Here is an 18859-nt window from a genome sequence, read left to right as displayed (position 1 = left end):
CCCATCATTAAAAACAGATTATCTGGTCAATATCACATTGCTGTTTGTGGGAGCTTGCTGTGCACAAACTGGCTGCCACATCACAACAGTGACTGCACCTCAGAAGTGAGGTGTGAAGCTGTATAACGCCTTGGGATGTCCTGCGGACATGAGAGGCGCTATATAAATGCAAGTCCTTTTTTTCTTTTCTTCATATTGTAAGTTGATCAGATTGTTTGCCTCACGCTCTCCCTCCCCCACTTGTTCACAGATGACGTCGACGTCGGTGCAATCGTCATCGCCGTGGTAATCGTCACCTTGGTGCTGTCACTTTGCGGGCTCGGATTGTTTTACGCTCACAGGAAGGGCTACTTAGGGAGTGAGTAATGTCTTGTCTCCTGGGCCAGTGTCTATAAGAGGGGGGCGGGGGGGGGGGGCCAGGAGGTGACTCATCTCCTGCGGACAAGGGGCATGCTTGAGTGAGTTCCCACGCGAATTCGCTGGGATGCGATACCTCCTGCAGTCAAACAGCCAGCCGATGCCGACTGTCTTGGATCGTGCACGGAGAATGGCTGCTTGGGCAAGGCTGCGGGTGTCCGTGAAACCACACAAGCTCGCGTCTTCAAGCGGGATGGGGAAGAAATTGAGAGGGGGGAGAGAGAGGGGAAATATTTGATGCAGAAATCTGGTAAAATGAGCAATGCTTGCTTTCCCCTCGTGCATTTTCACATCAAGCAATATTTGTATAACCATGTTCCCGGCAAAAACATTCCTCCTTCTCATATTTATTGCAATCATTGGGTTCGCTTTATATTTCTTCCAAAGCATCTTGAAGCATAGACATGTTTCCTGTTCCTAATGTTGTTTGTGACTGTTAAATATTTATTCTGGTTTGTTTTTCTCTTCACAGAGTCACGGTCATCTAAGTAAGTGACTTTTTTCCTTTATCCCCCAAGTTTTCCCCCTCTCCCACCTCTCCTGAAGCAGTTCCACCATTAGCAGCCGTGCCTTCAACTGTCTCGTCCCTAAGCTCCACCTCTCTACCAATCTCTCCTCCTTCAAGATGCTCCTTAAAACTTACCTCTTTGACCAAGCTTTTGGTCACCTAACATCTCCTTATCTGGCTCGGTATCAAATTTGGTTTGAAAATGGCTCTTATTAAGCACCTTTGGAAAGTTTACCATGTTTTGCCTGCTCGATTTGGCACCCCATCCACCACCTTAAACAGCCACTCCCTCCACCACCGGCACACCGTGGCTGCAGTGTGTACCATCTACAAGATGCACTGCAGCAACTCGCCAAGGCTTCTTCAGCAGCACCTCCCAAACCCGCGACCTCTACCACCGAGAAAGACAAGGGCAGCAGGCGCATGGGAACACCACCACCTGCAAGTTCCCGTCCAAGTTACACACCATCCTGACTTGGAAATATATCGGCCGTTCCTTCATCGTCGCTGGGTCAAAATCCCGGAACTCCCTCCCTAACCGCACTGTGTGAGTATCTTCACCACACGGACTGCAGCGGTTCAAGAAGGCGGCTCACCACCACCTTCTCAAAGGGGCAATTAGGGATGGGCAATAAATGCCGGCCTTGACAGCAACACTCACATCCAGTCAATGAATTAAATGAGGAACTTATATTAATGCAAGTAGTTCTTGTTGTCTGCTCATGAGGTACAATTGCAGGGGCATCTGCTACCCTCTGCTACCTTGTTCAAGTGACCATTCTTCGCGTATGGGCGAGTGGGGTGACCAAGGTGGACGTCACAGCCTGAGCCTCATCCTCCCCTCAGCACTCACCTACATTATCCAGCTGGAGTCTCTGGAAAGTGATCGTGAGTGGGCTGAAATTTTTTTTTTACATTTACTCCTGGGATGTGGGTATCACTGGCAAGGCCAGCATTTATTGACCATCCCTAATTGCCCTCAAGAAGGTGGTGGTGAGCCGCCTGGGCCATTTCAGAGGGCAGTTAAGAGTCAACCACATTGCTGTGGGTCTGGAGTCACATATAGGCCCAGACCGGGTAAGGACGGCAGATTTCCTTCCCTAAAGGGCATTAGTGAACCAGATGGGTTTTTATGACAATCCGGTAGTCTCATGCTCACCATTACTGACACTAGCTTCTTAATCCAGATTTATTTAATGAACTGAATTTAAATTCCCCAGCTGCCGTGGTGGGATTTGAACTCGTGTCTCCAGGCCTCTGGACTAATCCAGGGGCATAACCACTATGCTACCGTGCTTGATAACTTATCCCTCCCCGAGTCCCGACTGACACCCAAGCTGAGATGTGACGACTCTGGCACATGCGGTTTCTCTCTGCGCCCCTTGATTCACAGAATAGCCTCCGATTTAGGAGCAGGATGCTCCATCATTCAATCAGGTCAAGGCTGATCTGTAGGAAGAGGATAGAAGATTAAGGGATGATCCAAAGGAGGTGGTTAAGATGATTCAAAGGAATTGATAGGTTCGATGGAGAGAAACAATTTGCTCTGGTGGGCAATGTTCCCTTTAGGCTGCGAGGCTACAGAGCACTCTGCAGCTCCTGCGTAGCCAGCTCACCAGTTTTTAATCAGGATAAAAATGCATATGCGTAGTATTTTGAATGGGCCGCGCATCCGCCCCCCACCCAAAAAAAATTACAGGAACATTGCTAGTGGGGGAGGGGGGGGGGGGGGGGAGTCCAGAACAGGGTGGGGGGGGGCGAAGGGTTCATAACCTTAATATTAAAGCTGGACCATTCAGAGGTGCTGTCAGGAAGCACTTCTTCACGCAAAGGCTAGTGGAAATTTGGAACTTTCCCCAAAGAGCTGCTAAGGCTAGGGGGGGGGGGGGTCAATTGAAAACTGAGATTGCTAGGTTTTGTTAGGCGAGGGTGTTAACGGTTATGGAACCCAGGTGGGTATTTGGAGTTAAGATACAGATCAGCCATGACCCAATTGAATGGCGGAACAGGCTCGAGAGGCTGAATGGCCGCCTCATGTTCCTACGATCCTATTCGCTGTCCAGCAGGTGGGCTCAAAGTGCATGTGTGGACATCACATGAGGACAGGATCGTGCTTGGAATTTATCCGTCCCGCCCACTTCCCCGTGTTCAAATGCCCTGCATTTATATAGCGCCCCTCACGTAGCCAAAAGCATTTTACAAACGGGAGGGGTGGGCATCCCTGGTGTCAGTGGGGATGTCGTACTTTAATCGGAGCGGCTTTGAGGGTGTCCTTGTAACGTTTCCGCTGCTCACCTTTACAGCCAATGAAGTAAATCGGGGGTTGGGAGAGAAAAAGAACCTGCATTTCTATAGTGTCTTTCATAACCACCGGGTCACCTTAAACAGCAGGCGGTTAAGAAAGCAAATGGCATGTTGGCCTTCATAGCGAGGGGATTTGAATACAGGGGCAGGGAGGTGTTGCTACAGTTGTACAGGGCCTTAGTGAGGCCACACCTGGAGTATTGTGTACAGTTTTGGTCTCCTAACTTGAGGAAGGACATTCTTGCTATTGAGGGAGTGCAGCGAAGGTTCACCAGACTGATTCCCGGGATGGCGGGACTGACCTATCAAGAAAGATTGGATCAATTGGGCTTGTATTCACTGGAGTTCAGAAGAATGAGAGGGGACCTCATAGAAACGTTTAAAATTCTGACGGGTTTAGACAGGTTAGATGCAGAAAGAATGTTCCCAATGTTGGGGAAGTCCAGAACCAGGGGTCACAGTCTGAGGATAAGGGGTAAGCCATTTAGGACCGAGATGAGGAGAAACTTCTTCACCCAGAGAGTGGTGAACCTGTGGAATTCTCTACCACAGAAAGTAGTTGAGGCCAATTCACTAAATATATTCAAAAGGGAGTTAGATGAAGTCCTTACTACTCGGGGGATCAAGTGTTATGGCGAGAAAGCAGGAAGGGGGTACTGAAGTTTCATGTTCAGCCATGAACTCATTGAATGGCGGTGCAGGCTAGAAGGGCTGAATGGCCTGCTCCTGCACCTATTTTCTATGTTTCTATAGCTAATGAAGTATGTTTGAAGTGTAGTCACTGCTGTAATGTGGGAAATGCAGCAACTGATTCCCACATTATGTACTAGAGGGCTGTAGCGAAAACCTGCTGCACCATCTCATGTAGAGAATGGTAAGGGAGAAGGAGGAAGATAAAACCTTAACCACTTTATAAAGTGCGGGAAAGTGGAATCGCTGATCTTTTGAAGTCGCAGTACAACTGAAAGTCAGGGCATTCTGCAGAGAGGTTTATTATTGGCCTTCTGCTGTAACCCAGGGTTATGAACCACACATCGATATCGTCACTGCACCAGAATAATGAACTATTTTCAGACATCCTGAGAATGTGATAAGCATTATATAAATACACTTTCATTCTTTCTCTCTGCCTCCATTTTTGTGTATCTGTTTACTATTTTGTGCGTCGCGCCGTTTCTCTTTTATTTCAACCGAACGTACAATGGCTTAGGTCAAGGAAAGGTCATCTAGGCCATCAAGCCCACTCCATCCAGACATGAAGGAGCAGCCAGGCCCAGACCCACTCTCTTTCTCCCCCCCCCCCCCCCCCCCCCCCCCCCCCAGCTACACAATCTCTGTCGTAAAGTCCTTGAGAAACAACACATTTATACAGATGTATTTCTCTATGTAAAAGATCCCATGGAACTATTTCGAAGAAGAGCAGGGGAGTTATCCCCGGTGTCCTGGTCCAATATTTATCTCTCAGTCAACATCATTAAAATAGATTGTCTGGTCATTCATTCATCATCATCATCATAGGCAGTCCCTCGGAATTGAGGAAGACTTGCTTCCGCTCTTAACATGAGTTCTTAGGTGGCTGAACAGTCCAATACGAGAACCACAGTCCCTGTCACAGGTGGGACCGATAGTGGTTGAAGGAAAGGGTGGGTGGGTGGGGAGTCTGGTTTGCCGCACACTCCTTCCGCTGCCTGCACTTGATTTCTGCATGCTCTCGGCGATGAGACTCAAGGTGCTCAGTGCCCTCCTGGATGCACTTCCTCCATTGGGGCGGTCTTTGGCCAGGGACTCCCAGGTGTCAGTGCGGATGTCGCACTTTATCAGGGAGGCTTTGAGGGTGTCCTTGTAACGTTTCCGCTGCCCACCTTTGGCTCGTTTGCCGTGGATGAGTTCCGAGTAGAGCGCTTGCTTTGGGAGTCTCGTGTCTGGCATGCGAACTATGTGGCCTGCCCAGCGGAGCTGATCAAGTGTGGTCAGTGCTTCGATGCTGGGGATGTTGGCCTAGGACGCTAACGTCGGTGCGTCTGTCCTCCCAGGGGATTTGTAGCATCTTGTGGAAGCATCGTTGGTGGTATTTCTCCAGCGGCTTGAGGTGTCTACTGTACATGGTCCATGTCTCTGAGCCATACAGGAGGGCGGGTATCACTACAGCCCTGTAGACCATGAGCTTGGTGGCAGATTTGAGGGGCCTGGTCTTCAAACACTCTTTTTTTCCTCAGGCGGCCGAAGGCTGCATTGAAGGCGCTGTTGGATCTCGTTGTCAATGCCTGCTCTACACTCATCAAGGACACCGAGGCAGTCAGGGCCTGATGAAAGGAGCACTTCGAAGAGCTCGTCAATCGAGACTCTAGTGTTCTCGACTTCATCCCGCAGCATGCGACCCACCACCATCTCGGTGAGACCCCAACACTGCACGAGGTAGGAAAAGCCATAAGACAGCTAAAAAAACAACAAGGCTTACGGGAGCGGATGGAATCCCTGCTGAGGCACTGAAGTATGGCGGACAGGCACTGCTGGCGCGAATACACAACCTCATCTCAACTGGAGGGAGGAGAGCATGCCGGGAGATCTCAGAGATGCAGTGATCGTGACCATCTGTAAAAAAGGGACAAGTCCGACTGCGGCAACTACAGAGGAATCTCCCTGCTATCAGCCACTGGGAAAGTCGTCGCTAGAGTTCTCCTCAACCCTCTTCTCCCCCTGGCTGAGGAGCTCCTCCCGGAGTCACAGTGTGGACTTTGTCCCCTCCGGGGCACAACGGACATGGTGGAACAGCAGCAGCCCTTATACATGGCCGCCTTCGACCTTACAAAGGCCTTTGACACTATCGACCGCGAGGGTCTGTCGAGCGTCCTCCTCCGTTTCAGATGCCCCCAAAAGTTCGTCACCATCCTCCGCCTGCTCCACGACCACATGCAGGCCGTGATCCTTGCCAACGGATCCATCACCGACCCCAACTGTCCGGTCACTATCACATTGCTGTTTGTGGGAGCTTGCTGCGTGCAAATTGGTTGCCATGGTTCCCACATTACGACAGTGACTGCACTCCAAAAGTGCTTTATTGGCTGCAATGGCAGGTCCTGAGATCATGAAAGGCGCTATTTAAATGCAAGTTTTTTCTTCTAACTTGTTGGCTTTCCACTTTCTTCCCCCAGAATGCATGTACTCACCTGTGTCTCTGATCATTTCTCCTCCTCAGGATATACTGTATTCACCTGTGTCTGATTATTTCTCTCCCTCGGGATATACTGTATTCACCTGTGTCTCTAATTATTTCTTCCCCTCGGGATATACTGTATTCACCTGTGTCTCTGATTATTTCTTCCCCTCGGGATATACTATACTCATCTGTGTCTCTGATTATTTCTCTCCCTCGGGATATACTGTATTCACCTGTGTCTCTGATTATTTCTTCCCCTCGGGATATACTATACTCACCTGTGTCTCTGATTATTTCTTCCTCTCGGGATATACTGTATTCACCTGTGTCTCTGATTATTTCTTCCCCTCGGGATATACTATACTCACCTGTGTCTCTGATTATTTCTTCCCCTCGGGATATACTATACTCACCTGTGTCTCTGATTATTTCTTCCCCTCGGGATATACTATACTCACCTGTGTCTCTGATCATTTCTTCCCCTCGGGATATACTATACTCACCTGTGTCTCTGATCATTTCTCTCCCTCGGGATATACTGTATTCACCTGTTGTTTCTGTTTCCACAGGTCAAATGGCACCAACCGTAAGACTGCTACTCCAGCTACTGAAGTAAGTTTGAGATAATGTGATGTGCGTTTAGAACATAACATAAGAACATAAGAAATAGGAGCAGAGGTAGGCTATTTGGTCCCTCGAGCCTGCTCCGCCATTCAATACGATCATGGCTGATCTGATCATGGACTCAGCTCCACTTCCCTGCCCGCTCCCCATAACCCTTTACTCCCTTATCGCTCAAAAATCTGTCTGTCTCTGCCTTAAATATATTCAATGACCCAGCCTCCACAGCTCTCTGGGGCAGAGAATTCCATAAATTTACAACCCTCAGAGAAGAAATTTCTCCTCATCTCAGTTTTAAATGGGCGGCCCTTTATTCTAAGACTCTGTCCCCTAGTTTTAGTTTCCCCTGTGTATGGGAGGGGAACTGGTTGCTCCCTCAGTTCTACAGCACATTGTATTACACTGATGGCAAACTTAAGCTCCCCCAAAAAATCAACAGGCAAGAAAGAGTCAGATAGCAGGAACTGACCAGAACATTGTAATATCACTTCACTACCATCATCACCTTTCCTGTTCCCCGTAATATACACGGGGTCCGCTGTTCCCCGTAATATACACGGGGTCCGCTGTTCCCCATAATATACACGGTGTCCCCATGTCCTCTGTAATATACACGGGGTCCCTGTTCCTCTGTAATATACACGGGGTCCCTGTTCCTCTGTAATATACACGGGGTCCCTGTTCCTCTGTAATATACAAGGGGTCCGCTGTTCCTCTGTAATATACACGGGGTCCCCTGGTTCTCTGTAATATACACGGGGTCCCCTGTTCCTCGTAATATACACGGGGTCCGCTGTTCCTCGTAATATACACGGGGTCCCCTGTTCCTCTGTAATATACACGGTGTCCCCTGGTCCTCTGTAATATACACGGGGTCCCCTGTTCCTCTGTAATATACACGGGGTCCGCTGTTCCTCGTAATATACACGGGGTCCCCTGTTCCTCTGTAATATACACGGTGTCCCCTGGTCCTCTGTAATATACACGGTGTCCCCTGGTCCTCTGTAATATACACAGTGTCCCCTGTTCCTCTGTAATATACACGGGGCCCCCTGTTCCTCGTAATATACACGGGGCCCCCTGTTCCTCGTAATATACACGGGGTCCGCTGTTCCTCGTAATATACAAGGGGTCCCTGTTCCTCTGTAATATACACGGTCTCCTCTGTAATATACACGGGGTCCCCTGGTCCTCTGTAATATACACGGTGTCCCCTGTTCCTCTGTAATATACACGGTGTCCCCTGGTCCTCTGTAATATACACGGTGTCCCCTGGTCCTCTGTAATATACACGGTGTCCCCTGGTCCTCTGTAATATACACGGGGTCCCCTGTTCCTCTGTAATATACACGGGGTCCCCTGTTCCTCTAATATACACGGTGTCCCCTGGTCCTCTGTAATATACACGGGGCCCCTGTTCCTCTGTAATATACACGGTGTCCCCTGGTCCTCTGTAATATACACGGGGTCCCTATTCCTCTGTAATATACACGGTGTCCCCTGGTCCTCTGTAATATACACAGGGTCCCCTGGTCCTCTGTAATATACACGGTGTCCCCTGGTCCTCTGTAATATACACGGTGTCCCCTGGTCCTCTGTAATATACACGGTGTCCCCTGTTCCTCTGTAATATACACGGGGTCCGCTGTTCCATGTCACGAAAGTAAAAGCCCATGGGATCCAGGGCAAAGTGACAAGTTGGATCCAAAATTGGCTCAGAGGCAGGAAGCAGAGGAAAATGGTTGATGGGTGTTTTTGTGACTGGAAGGATGTTTCTTGTGGGGTTCCGCAGGGCTCAGTACTGGGTCCCTTACTTTTTGTGATATACGTCAATGATCTAACCTTGAATATAGGCGTTAGGATTAAGAAGTTTGCAAGTGGTACCAAAATCGGCTGTGTGGTTGATAATGAAGAAGGAACCGGCGGACTGCAGGAAGATATTAATCAACTGGTCGAGTGGGCTGAACAGTGGCAAATGGAATTCAATCCAGACAAGTGTGGGGTAATGCATTTGGGGAGAGCTAACAAGGAAAGGCAAGACACATTAAATGGTAGGACACAGAAATGTTGAGGAACAAAGGGACCTTGGAGTGCAGGTCCACAGGTCCCTAAAGGTAGCAGGCCAGGTAGATAAAGTGGTTAAGAAGGCATACGGAATGCTTGCCTTTATTAGCCGAGGCATGGAATACAAGAGCATAGAAAATAGGTGCAGGAGTAGGCCATTCGGCCCTTCAAGCCTGCACCACCATTCAATAAGATCATGGCTGATCATTCCCTCAGTACCTCTTTCCTGCTTTTTCTCCATACCCACTGATCCCCTTAGCTGTAAGGGCCACATTTAACTCCCTCTTGAATATATCCAATGAACTGGCATCAACAACTCTCTGCGGTAGGGAATTCCACAGGTTAACAACTCTCTGAGTGAAGAAGTTTCTCCTCATCTCAGTCCTAAATGGCCTGCCCCTTATCCTGAGACTGTGACCCCTGCTTCTGGACTTCCCCAACATCAGGAACATTCTACCGGCATCTAACCTGTCCCGTCCCATCATGTTTCTGTGAGATCCCCTCTCATCCTTCTAAACTCCAATGTATAAAGGCCCAGTTGATCCAGTCTCTCCTCATTTGTCAGTGCAGCCATCCCTGGAATCAGTCTGGTGAACCTTTGCTGCACTCCCTCAATAGCAAGAACGTCCTTCCTCAGATTAGGAGACTAAAACTGAACACAATATTCCAGGTGAGGCCTCACCAAGGCCCTGTACAACTGCAGTAAGACCACCCTGCTCCTATACTTAAATTCCCTAACTATGAAGGCCAACATACCATTTACCTTCTTCACCGCCTGCTGTACCTGCATGCCAACTTTCAATGACCGATGAACCATGACACCCAGGTCTCGTTGCACCTCCTCTTTTCCTAATCTGCCGCCATTCAGATAATCAGCCTTCGTGTTTTTGCCCCCAAAGTGGACAACCTTACATTTATCCACATTATACTGCATCTGCCATGCATTTGGCCACTCGCCGAACCTGTCCAAGTCACCCTGCAGCCTCTTAGCGTCCTCCTCACAGCTCACACCGCCACCCAGTTTAGTGTCATCTTCAATTCCTTCATCTAAATAATTAATGTATATTGTAAAGATCTGTGGTCCCAGCACTGAACCCTGCGGCACTCCACTAGTCACTGCCTGCCATTCTGAAAAGGACCCGTTTATCCCGACTCTCTGCTTCCTGTCTGCCAACCAGTTCTCTATCCACGTCAGTATATTACCCCCAATACCACGTGCTTTGATTTTGCACACCAATCTGTTGTGTGGGACCTTGTCAAAAGCCTTTTGAAAGTCCAAATACACCACATCCACTGGTTCTCCCTTGTCCACTCTACTAGTTACATCCTCAAAAAATTCCAGAAGATTTGTCACGCATGATTTCCCCTTCATAAATCCATGCTGACTTGGACCGATCCTGTCACTGCTTTCCAAATGCACTGCTATTTTATCCTTAATAATTGATTCCAACATTTTCCCCACTACTGATGTCAAGCTAACCGGTCTATAATTACCCGCTTTCTCTCTCTCCCTCCATTTTTAAAAAGTGATGTTACATTAGCTACCCTCCAGTCCATAGGAACTGATCCAGAGTTGATAGACTGTTGGAAAATGATCACCAATGCATCCACTATTTCTAGGGCCACTTCCTTAAGTACTCTGGGATGCAGACTATCAGGCCCCAGGAATTTATCGGCCTTCAATCCCATCAATTTCCCTAACACAATTTCCCGCCTAATAAGGATATCCTTCAGTTCCTCTTTCTCACTTGGCCCTGCGTCCCCCAGTACTTCCGGAAGGTTATTTGTGTCTTCCTTCGTGAAGACAGAACCAAAGTATTTGTTCAATTGGTCTGCCATTTCTTTGTTCCCCATTATAAATTCACCTGAATCCGACTGCAAGGGACCTACATTTGTCTTCACTAATCTTCTTCTCTTCACATATCTATAGAAGCTTTTGCAGTAAGTTTTTATATTACCGGCAAGCTTCTTCTCATACTCTAATTTCCCCTCCTAATTAAACCCTTTGTCCTCATCTGCTGAATTCTAAATTTCTCCCAGTCCTCAGGTTTGCTGCTTTTTCTGGCCAATTTATATGCCTCTTCCTTGGATTTAACACTATGCTTAATTTCCCTTGTTAGCCACGGTTGAGCCACCTTCCCAGTTTTATTTTTACTCCAGACAGGGATGTACAATTGCTGAAGTTCATCCATGTGATCTATAAATGTTTGCCATTGCCTATCCACCATCAACCCTTTAAGTATCATTTGCCAGTCTACTCTAGCCAATTCACGCCTCAAACCATCGAAGTTACCTTTCCTTAAGTTCAGGACCTTAGTTTCTGAATTAACTGTCAAGAGCAGGGAGATTATGCATGAACTGTATAAAACATTGCTGGTTCTTCTTAGGTGGTACCTCGTATCGAGGATGCCTTGCTTCCACACCAAAAAGGGATGAGTTCACAGGTGTTTCGATGAAGGACCTAATACTCCAGATCCCGAACTACATGTTGAAGGGTGGAAGATGCCTGTGGGTGGATTTTTTTAACGTGGGGTGGCCGTTACACACCAGCCACCACACGGGTTTGACAGAGCTAGATCTTGTTCCAATGGCAAGGATTACCCAAGATGACTGGAGACCAGCTCTGCTGCACGGACCTAGTGCGCACACACATCAGTGTGAGCTGGCCCGTGCTACCCGAACACTGGTTAGGCCACAGCTGGTACTGCATGCAGTTCTGGTCACCGCATTACAGGAAGGACATGATTGCACTGGAGAGGGTACAGAGGAGATTTTCGAGGATGTTGCCGGGAGTGGAGAATCTTAGCTATGAGGACAGATTGGATAGGTTGGGTTTGTTTTCCTTGGAACAGAGGAGGTTGAGGGGAGACCTGATTGAGGTGAATAAAATTATGAGGGGTCTAGATATAGTGGCCAGAAAGGGCCTATTTCCCTTAGCAGAGGGATCAACAACCAGGAGGCATAAATTTAAAATAAGTGGTAGAATGTTTAGATTGGATTTGAAGGGAAATGTCATCACACAGAGGGTGGTGGGGATCTGGAACTCACTGCCTGAAAGGGTGGTAGAGGCAGAAACCCTCACCACATTTAATAAGTACTTGGATGTGCACCTGAAGTGCCGTAACCTGCAGGGTTCCGGACCTAGAGCTGGAAACTGGGATTAGGCTGAATAGCCTCTTGTTGGCCGGCACGGACACAATGGGCCGCAATGGCCTCCTTCTGTGCTGTAAACTTCTATGATTCTATGAAGGACATGGCTGGCTGCTCGGTGACAAAGACTATGGTTTAGCCTCTTGGCTCATGACACCCCCTGCAACCCCAACACCCGTGCTGAGCATCGGTACAGCGAGAGCCATGTGGCCACCCGGAACCTCATAGAGCAGACTATCGTGCTGATAAAGCAGCGTGTCCGATGTCTTGACCGCTCTGGAGGCAGCCTTCAGTACTCCCCTGATCAGATCTCGCTCTTCAATGTGGTCTGCTGCATGTTGTACAACCTGAGGGCCCAGGCATTGCCTCCGGCGATTGTAGTGCCACCTCAAGAGGAAGAGGAAGATGAGCGTGCTGATGCACCACACGGCCAGGCAGACCAGGAGGAGGATCAGCAGCCATGGAGGACGCACCGTGCCAATGCTGGCCACACGTCAGTGCCTCATCCTGCATCAATTCCGATGAATCAACGACCAGATGACGACTGGGCCCGATAGTCACCTCGCTATGTGCTAGTCTCATGGCGCAGCTCCGTGAAATTCTCCATTAATACACGTCACGGCAGTGCAAATGGTCAAATTAACATTTTATTATCTGGAACAAGAGTATGTCCTCAAGCAGATCACCAATAACCCTTCACCAGCAACGAACAAAGAATGTAACAAATGCCCCTTCAAACAGCACAGCACACAGTTAACTTGAGGAATATATATACAAACGCCCCTCCCATCTGAAATGCAAGACCAGCTCCCATGAACCATATTATGCCAAGATCTATCCGCAAATAACAGGCGTCAAACATCAGTAACGTAATATGTCGCATTATATTTACAAGATGTGGACATCTGGCCATGATTTGGAAAGTCCTTGTTGGGACTTGCTCTCATATTTCCCACCCTTTCCCTTTCCCCCCTTCCATGTCTAGTGCTCCTCCTTAATGTGCCCGCAGTGCCTGCAGCAAGGCTGCTTGAAGGCTGCTGTGTCTGTGAGGCAGAGACTGCAGAAGGTCGAGCAGGATGCACTGAACCAGCTCTGGGCCTTGGAGAGCCCGTCTGCGGACTGCAGCATCTCAGCATGGGCGGCAGCAGTCTCGGCTGGGTGGGGTGCAGGTGCAAAGGTGGAGTGGCAGTGGTGGGAGCCGGTATGCTGTCATGTTGAGAGAGGACAGCACCTTCCATTTCCATCGACACACTGCCACTCCCCCGGGGCAGAGCCTCGGCATCAGGAGCAATCGTCTGGAGCTCAGATTGCTGGCCTGCTTCGACACCGTGAGTTCCCCGTTGGACTGTGGGTAATCCAGAGAGGATGGCAGCAGTCAGTGTTTGGGTGGCATCAATCTGAGTCAGCGTGAGAGCAGCCTGAGAGTTGATGCCACCAACCAGTGACTGCATCACATCACAAAGGCCTTGCTTCGGCCTGTGCTGTAATAGCTGCTGCCACGTCGGCCAACATCCTTTGATAGTTGCCACGGATGGGCTCGATGCAATGCTTGAGGAGGCCTCCCCCTAACCTTACAGCAAGTGCATCCATGCTCTGCGGGACCCTTGCCAATGCACCATAAGGTCACGGTGCATTCCCATTGACTCTGTCACCATAACCTCTGAGTCAGGCTCAGCAGGACTCCGGGGCTGACTCACCCTCTGGGGAGCTGCCCCCGCCCCCCCCCCCCCGAGCTTCCCCTCGCGCTTGGCGTTGCTGCACACCACTGTATCCAGGGACCTCGCTCTCGTCAAACCCCAGGACGATCGCCTCGCCCGTCGAGGTGGTGTCCCCACTGTCTGCAGCAGCTGGATCCTGCAGGAGTGGCGCAGAACTGTCATCCCCTTCCCCCTCATTGGAGGCGGACGCCTCACGGACAGGCTGTTGTGCTTCTGGCTCATTATCTGTAAGCTCAAAGCGACAGAAGTGTAGTTAGCAGCAGGGGAGGGGCAGGAAGGGAAGGTGACATTTATATGTAAAGCGGGAAAGGCATGTGTTTTCGGGGGTAAATGGTCTCATCCGAAGAGGGAAAGGGGATGAACATACCGCCACTGTCCATGGGGGGGGGGCTTCCCGACCACTATCGCACCTACTTGTGCGCTTATAATGGTGGCCACTCGCTTGTCCACCTCCGTGAGGGCCTGGAGCTCAGACCCTCCTTCTCCAGTCCCCGTTTGTTATCGCCTGTTGCGAGCAAGTTCCACCTGCAATAACAAAGAGAAGGAGGTGTGAGTGAGTGTGCAGCTAATCGTCTGCCACATGTGCCTTGCACAGTTGAATAGCTGCTTTACTGTATGGAAGTGTGCAGATGTCCATTTAACTCTCAGTATCTGCGCAGAGTAGCTGTGTGAACGGTGGGATTTGGTGGCTACCGGCTGCTCCTTCAGCAGTCCCTCCGAGTCAAGGATGACTTGCTTCCACACTAATGAGTTCCCAGGTGGCTGAAGAGACCAGTCTCTGTCACAGGTGGGGCAGACGGTGGTTGGAGGGACGGGTGGGTGGGGGGGCTTGGGTTGTCGTGCACTCCTTGGCTTTCACGTGCTCCCGGCGAAGCGACTCAAGGTGTTCGGCGCCTTCCCGGATGCTTCTCCACTTTGAGCGGTCTTGGGCCAGGGAATCCCAGGTGTCGGTGGGCCCTGGTCCAGTCCGGACTCTTCCTTTGTTGTTTAAATGTGAAAGTGAGCTCCCCCTTGGAGCCCAATGGTTAAAGGCAGCACCAGCAGTGAAGCTCACTCGATCTCCAGTCTGACTTGCTCTGCAGCGACAATGAAGGAACGGCGATATAAGATTTAGGGTAATGCTAAAGTTTTGCAAATGTATATAAAGAGTGAAAAGGTAGTAAGAGGAGGGGTGAGGCTGAGTAGGGACCAAGAGGAGTGTTAGATATACAAGAACTCCACGAGGCTGAGTACTGTGAGTTAAACTTAGTGTGGCCTTAGTCTTTTTTACAACTCCAGAGTGCCTAAACAACTTGGCAGCCAACCTTTTATACTGGCCCTGCACATGTGTGCAGGTGATCATTAGGACTCCAAAGGTCGCGCCCTCTAGTGGCAAGTATTACATAGTTACATACGTAACAAGGGGCCCTGAACTGAGGCAGAACTTTGCAGCTCTCTTCTGCAACAAAGCGCATGGGCTGGTACACATCATGAAGGAGCAGGCACTGCACAAGACTGTACATTGTGTGAGACAGTGAAGTTCCCATTATGGCATCGTAAGGTTAATAGAAAGGGTAGTCACCCTGACCACCCGAGTGAGGTCGTTGAACATCTTGCGACATTGTGTCGCAGTTCTGGGCACGGTGTTCGGTGCAGACCATGCTGTGCCAGCTTCCTCCACAAATGTCTGAAAACTCTCGGTGGAGGGTCTCCTGCCACTCTCTGGCTGCAGGACATCCGATCGCCTCCCCACGGCCTCCAGGGTCGCGTTGGAACAGCGCTGGACACGCTGGCGAGCTCCACCCTCAGCCATGTTGCCGCTCTGAGCAGACTGCGATGGGGTAACTGCGTCTGCGTCGGGTCATCTTACCTCGCCCCTGGCACCGGAATGTCTGACGCCCATCGCCTCATCCACATTCGCTCTGGGAATTCCATCGCAACGATTTTTGGCTTCACTGCCCTGAGAGAGAATTGTGCAATGACTGATTTACCGATCCATTTCCCTCTTGGGGTGCTGAAACCGAATTTCGCGGTAGACGCCGTTAACTTTCACCAGCCGGGCTTAAAGCCTCAAACTGAGCGACACTAAATTTCTCGCCCATAAATTCTTAAAAGAGCTCGCCAGGGTAGACGCAGGGAGGATGTTTCCCCCGGGCTGGGGAGTCTAGAACCAGGGATCACAGTCTCCGAATAAGGGGTCAGCCATTTAGGACTGACCGGAGGAGGAATTTCTTCACTTCGAGCGTGGTGAATCTTTGGTATGGCTGCTGAACTGAAGTGAAACTTTGCAGCTCTCTTTAGCAATGAAGAGTGAATCTGTGGAGGCTCAGCCTTTGAATATATTCAAGACCGAGATTGATAGATTTTTGGATATTAAGGGAATCGGGGGATATGGGGATAATGCGGGAAAGTGGAGTTGAGGTAGAAGATCAGCCATGATCTTCTTGAATGGCGGAGCAGGTTCGAGGGGCCATCTGGTCTACTCCTGCTCCTAATTCTCATGTTCTTATCACAACCACCCACACTTACAATTCTGACCCGTTACATCCCACAGGGAATAATAGTGGAGGCTGGGTCATTGAATATATTTAAGGTGGAGATATACAGTTTTTTGAATGATAAGGGAGTCGAGGGTTATGGGGAGCGGGCAGGGAAGTGGAGCTGAGGCCAAGATCAGATCAGCCATGATCTTATTGAATGGTGGAGCAGGCTCGAGGGGCCATTTGGCCTACTCCTGCTCCTATTCCCTATGGTTCTTGCGTCCTTAGGATCAGAAATAATACAGCGAATAACCTTGCAGCTTTCTCTGTTTGGAGGGGTTTTCATGTTTCCCGGAGATCCTTGGTGCACTTTGCCATCATGAGCCAGACCATAAGACCCAGCTTGAACCGTGGTCTGTGTTGGGTTAATTGATCACAGCCAGAGTGACTGTACCGGGGCCCTTGGTTACAGAGACAGGGGGGCTGGGGGAAATCACTGTCTAGTGCTATGTGTTGGATAGTACAGGTGCATGGATATCCGAGGAGGACAGGATAGGCCCTGTCTCTGAAGCCCACCGCTGTCAAATATCCTGGCCGCACTCACTGCCTAGGCTGACACAAGAAGGTCCAGTTAGACGGTGTGCAAGAGAGGTAGCTGGCATTAGTGGAAACGTTACGCTACCGTGAGTGGTCATCCTCAGTACAGAGAGGGGGCAGATCGTCTGTCTGTCGGTCGATGAGCGGGGGGTGTGGAGAAGGTGCAGACTGGAGCACCTGTTTTGTGTCTGTGCTAAATCCTGGTGGGTCTGCTGTGGTGCTGATCGCCATAAGCCGTAAATGACACGTTGTTGTGTAGTGACGGGAGCTCCGCATCCTGGGGCATGCAGGGCAAAATCCGAATGCCAAAGTGCAGGTGTTGATGCAGGATGCCGAGAGGATGTTTCCACTGATGGGGGAGACTAGAACTAGAGGGGCATGATCTTAGAATAAGCGGCTGCCCATTTAAAACTGAGATGAGGAGAAATGTCTTCTCAGAGGGTTGTAAATCTGTGGATTTCGCTGCCTCAGAGAGCTGTGGAAGTTGGGTCATTGAATAAATTTAAGACAGAAATAGACAGTTTCTTAAACAATAAGGGGTTATGGTGAGCGGGCGGGGAAGTGGACCCGAGTCCATGATCGGATCAGCCATGATCGTATTAAATGGCGGAGCAAGCTCGAGGGGCCATATGGCCTACTCCTGCTCCTATTTCTTATGTTAACCTCACCCTGACCATCTCAAGCCACCAGGCCTAATGGCTGTAAGTACACACATCCTGAGATCAGTCGGTTGTCAGTGAGGGGATTTTGCAGATTGGGAGGTAATTCCAAATCTCCGGCTGCTGATCAGAAGAAACCAGCATGAAATGACTGGCCTCTCTCGCTTATTTTTTTTCCCCGAATGCTTTTCTCACTTATTGCATATAATTATAGATTTTCGCGATTATTTATTTTTCTGATTTTCTGTTTTTCTTTGCTGTCGCAGGATTTCAAACATACCAAGTCTTTCATCATCTGAAGTGGAGGGAAGGGCAGTGCGTCCGTGAAGAATTTCAAACCACTATTCGTATCTGGAAAAAAAATTCTCAGCTTGTAGTTAGAACAGTCTCTTGACTTTTCTCCTCCACACGGCACCTTGTACATCCCCCATCTCCCTCGCTCCACGTTCAGCTGCCTGGGCCCTAAAGCTCTGGAATTCCCTTCCTAAACCTCACCGCCTCTCTCTGCAACCTTTTTAAGTAGCTCCTTAAAATCTAACGGTGACCAACCTGTCCTACTATCTCCTTATGTGGCTCGGTGTCAAAAGTTGTCTGATCATGCTCTTGTGAAGCGCCCTGGGACGGTTTACGACGTTTAAGGCGCTACATCAATGCAAGTTGTTGTTGTTGACCGGTGTGGCTAGCAGCTCAGCAGCACATTTGTCACCTCTCCCAATTGACTTTGATGGAAAGAAGAACCGGGAGAGAAGTGGATCAGGCTGCCGACTCACTATCGCACAAACTCGAGATTTATCCCAATGATTTCCATTCAAAAGTAGCTTTAAATTGTCCGATTGGAGACAGCATCGTGTGGGTGATGGGAGGGGGGAAGGTACTGTTGGCTCACATCCATGCACATAAACCACCGCCTATTAAAATACGCAAAGTCCCGCAGACCCCACATTCCATTAACTGGGGTCTTGACACGTAAGAGAAAGGGATTTTTTTTTTTTTTCTACATTTGAAATTCATATGAAATTAGATTTATTTTTAAGAGGGAAAAGGAACTGTAAATGCTGGAAATCTAGTAAGAGTCAAGAGTTCTGACTTAACTTTTTTTTTAAACCTAATCCTAGCAGGAATTTCAGCGGTGTCCTGGCCACATTTATCACTCGACCGACATCACTATGATGAGATTATCCGGTCATTATCACATTGCTGTTTGT

At 49.4% G+C, this 18859-nt stretch overlaps 1 protein-coding gene across 3 annotated transcripts in view; it reads left to right on the top strand.

The window, feature by feature from the left end:
- Positions 1–18859, top strand: part of LOC139275691 (junctional adhesion molecule B-like) — a 103889-nt gene extending 85030 nt beyond the window's left edge. The window contains exons 7-10 of one of the 3 annotated variants that reach the window (XM_070892864.1): positions 251–358; positions 890–905; positions 6956–6998; positions 17921–18859. In XM_070892864.1, the coding sequence (XP_070748965.1) occupies positions 251–358; positions 890–905; positions 6956–6998; positions 17921–17953 (200 nt within the window). In that variant the 3' untranslated portion in view covers positions 17954–18859. The remainder of the gene's footprint in view (positions 1–250; positions 359–889; positions 906–6955; positions 6999–17920) is intronic. The other 2 variants (XM_070892866.1, XM_070892865.1) reach the window with 2 other exon arrangements.

This window comes from Pristiophorus japonicus, chromosome 11, assembly GCF_044704955.1.
Source record: "Pristiophorus japonicus isolate sPriJap1 chromosome 11, sPriJap1.hap1, whole genome shotgun sequence".
Lineage (NCBI taxonomy): Eukaryota > Metazoa > Chordata > Chondrichthyes > Pristiophoridae > Pristiophorus > Pristiophorus japonicus.
This window is presented reverse-complemented; position numbering and strand designations above follow the sequence as displayed.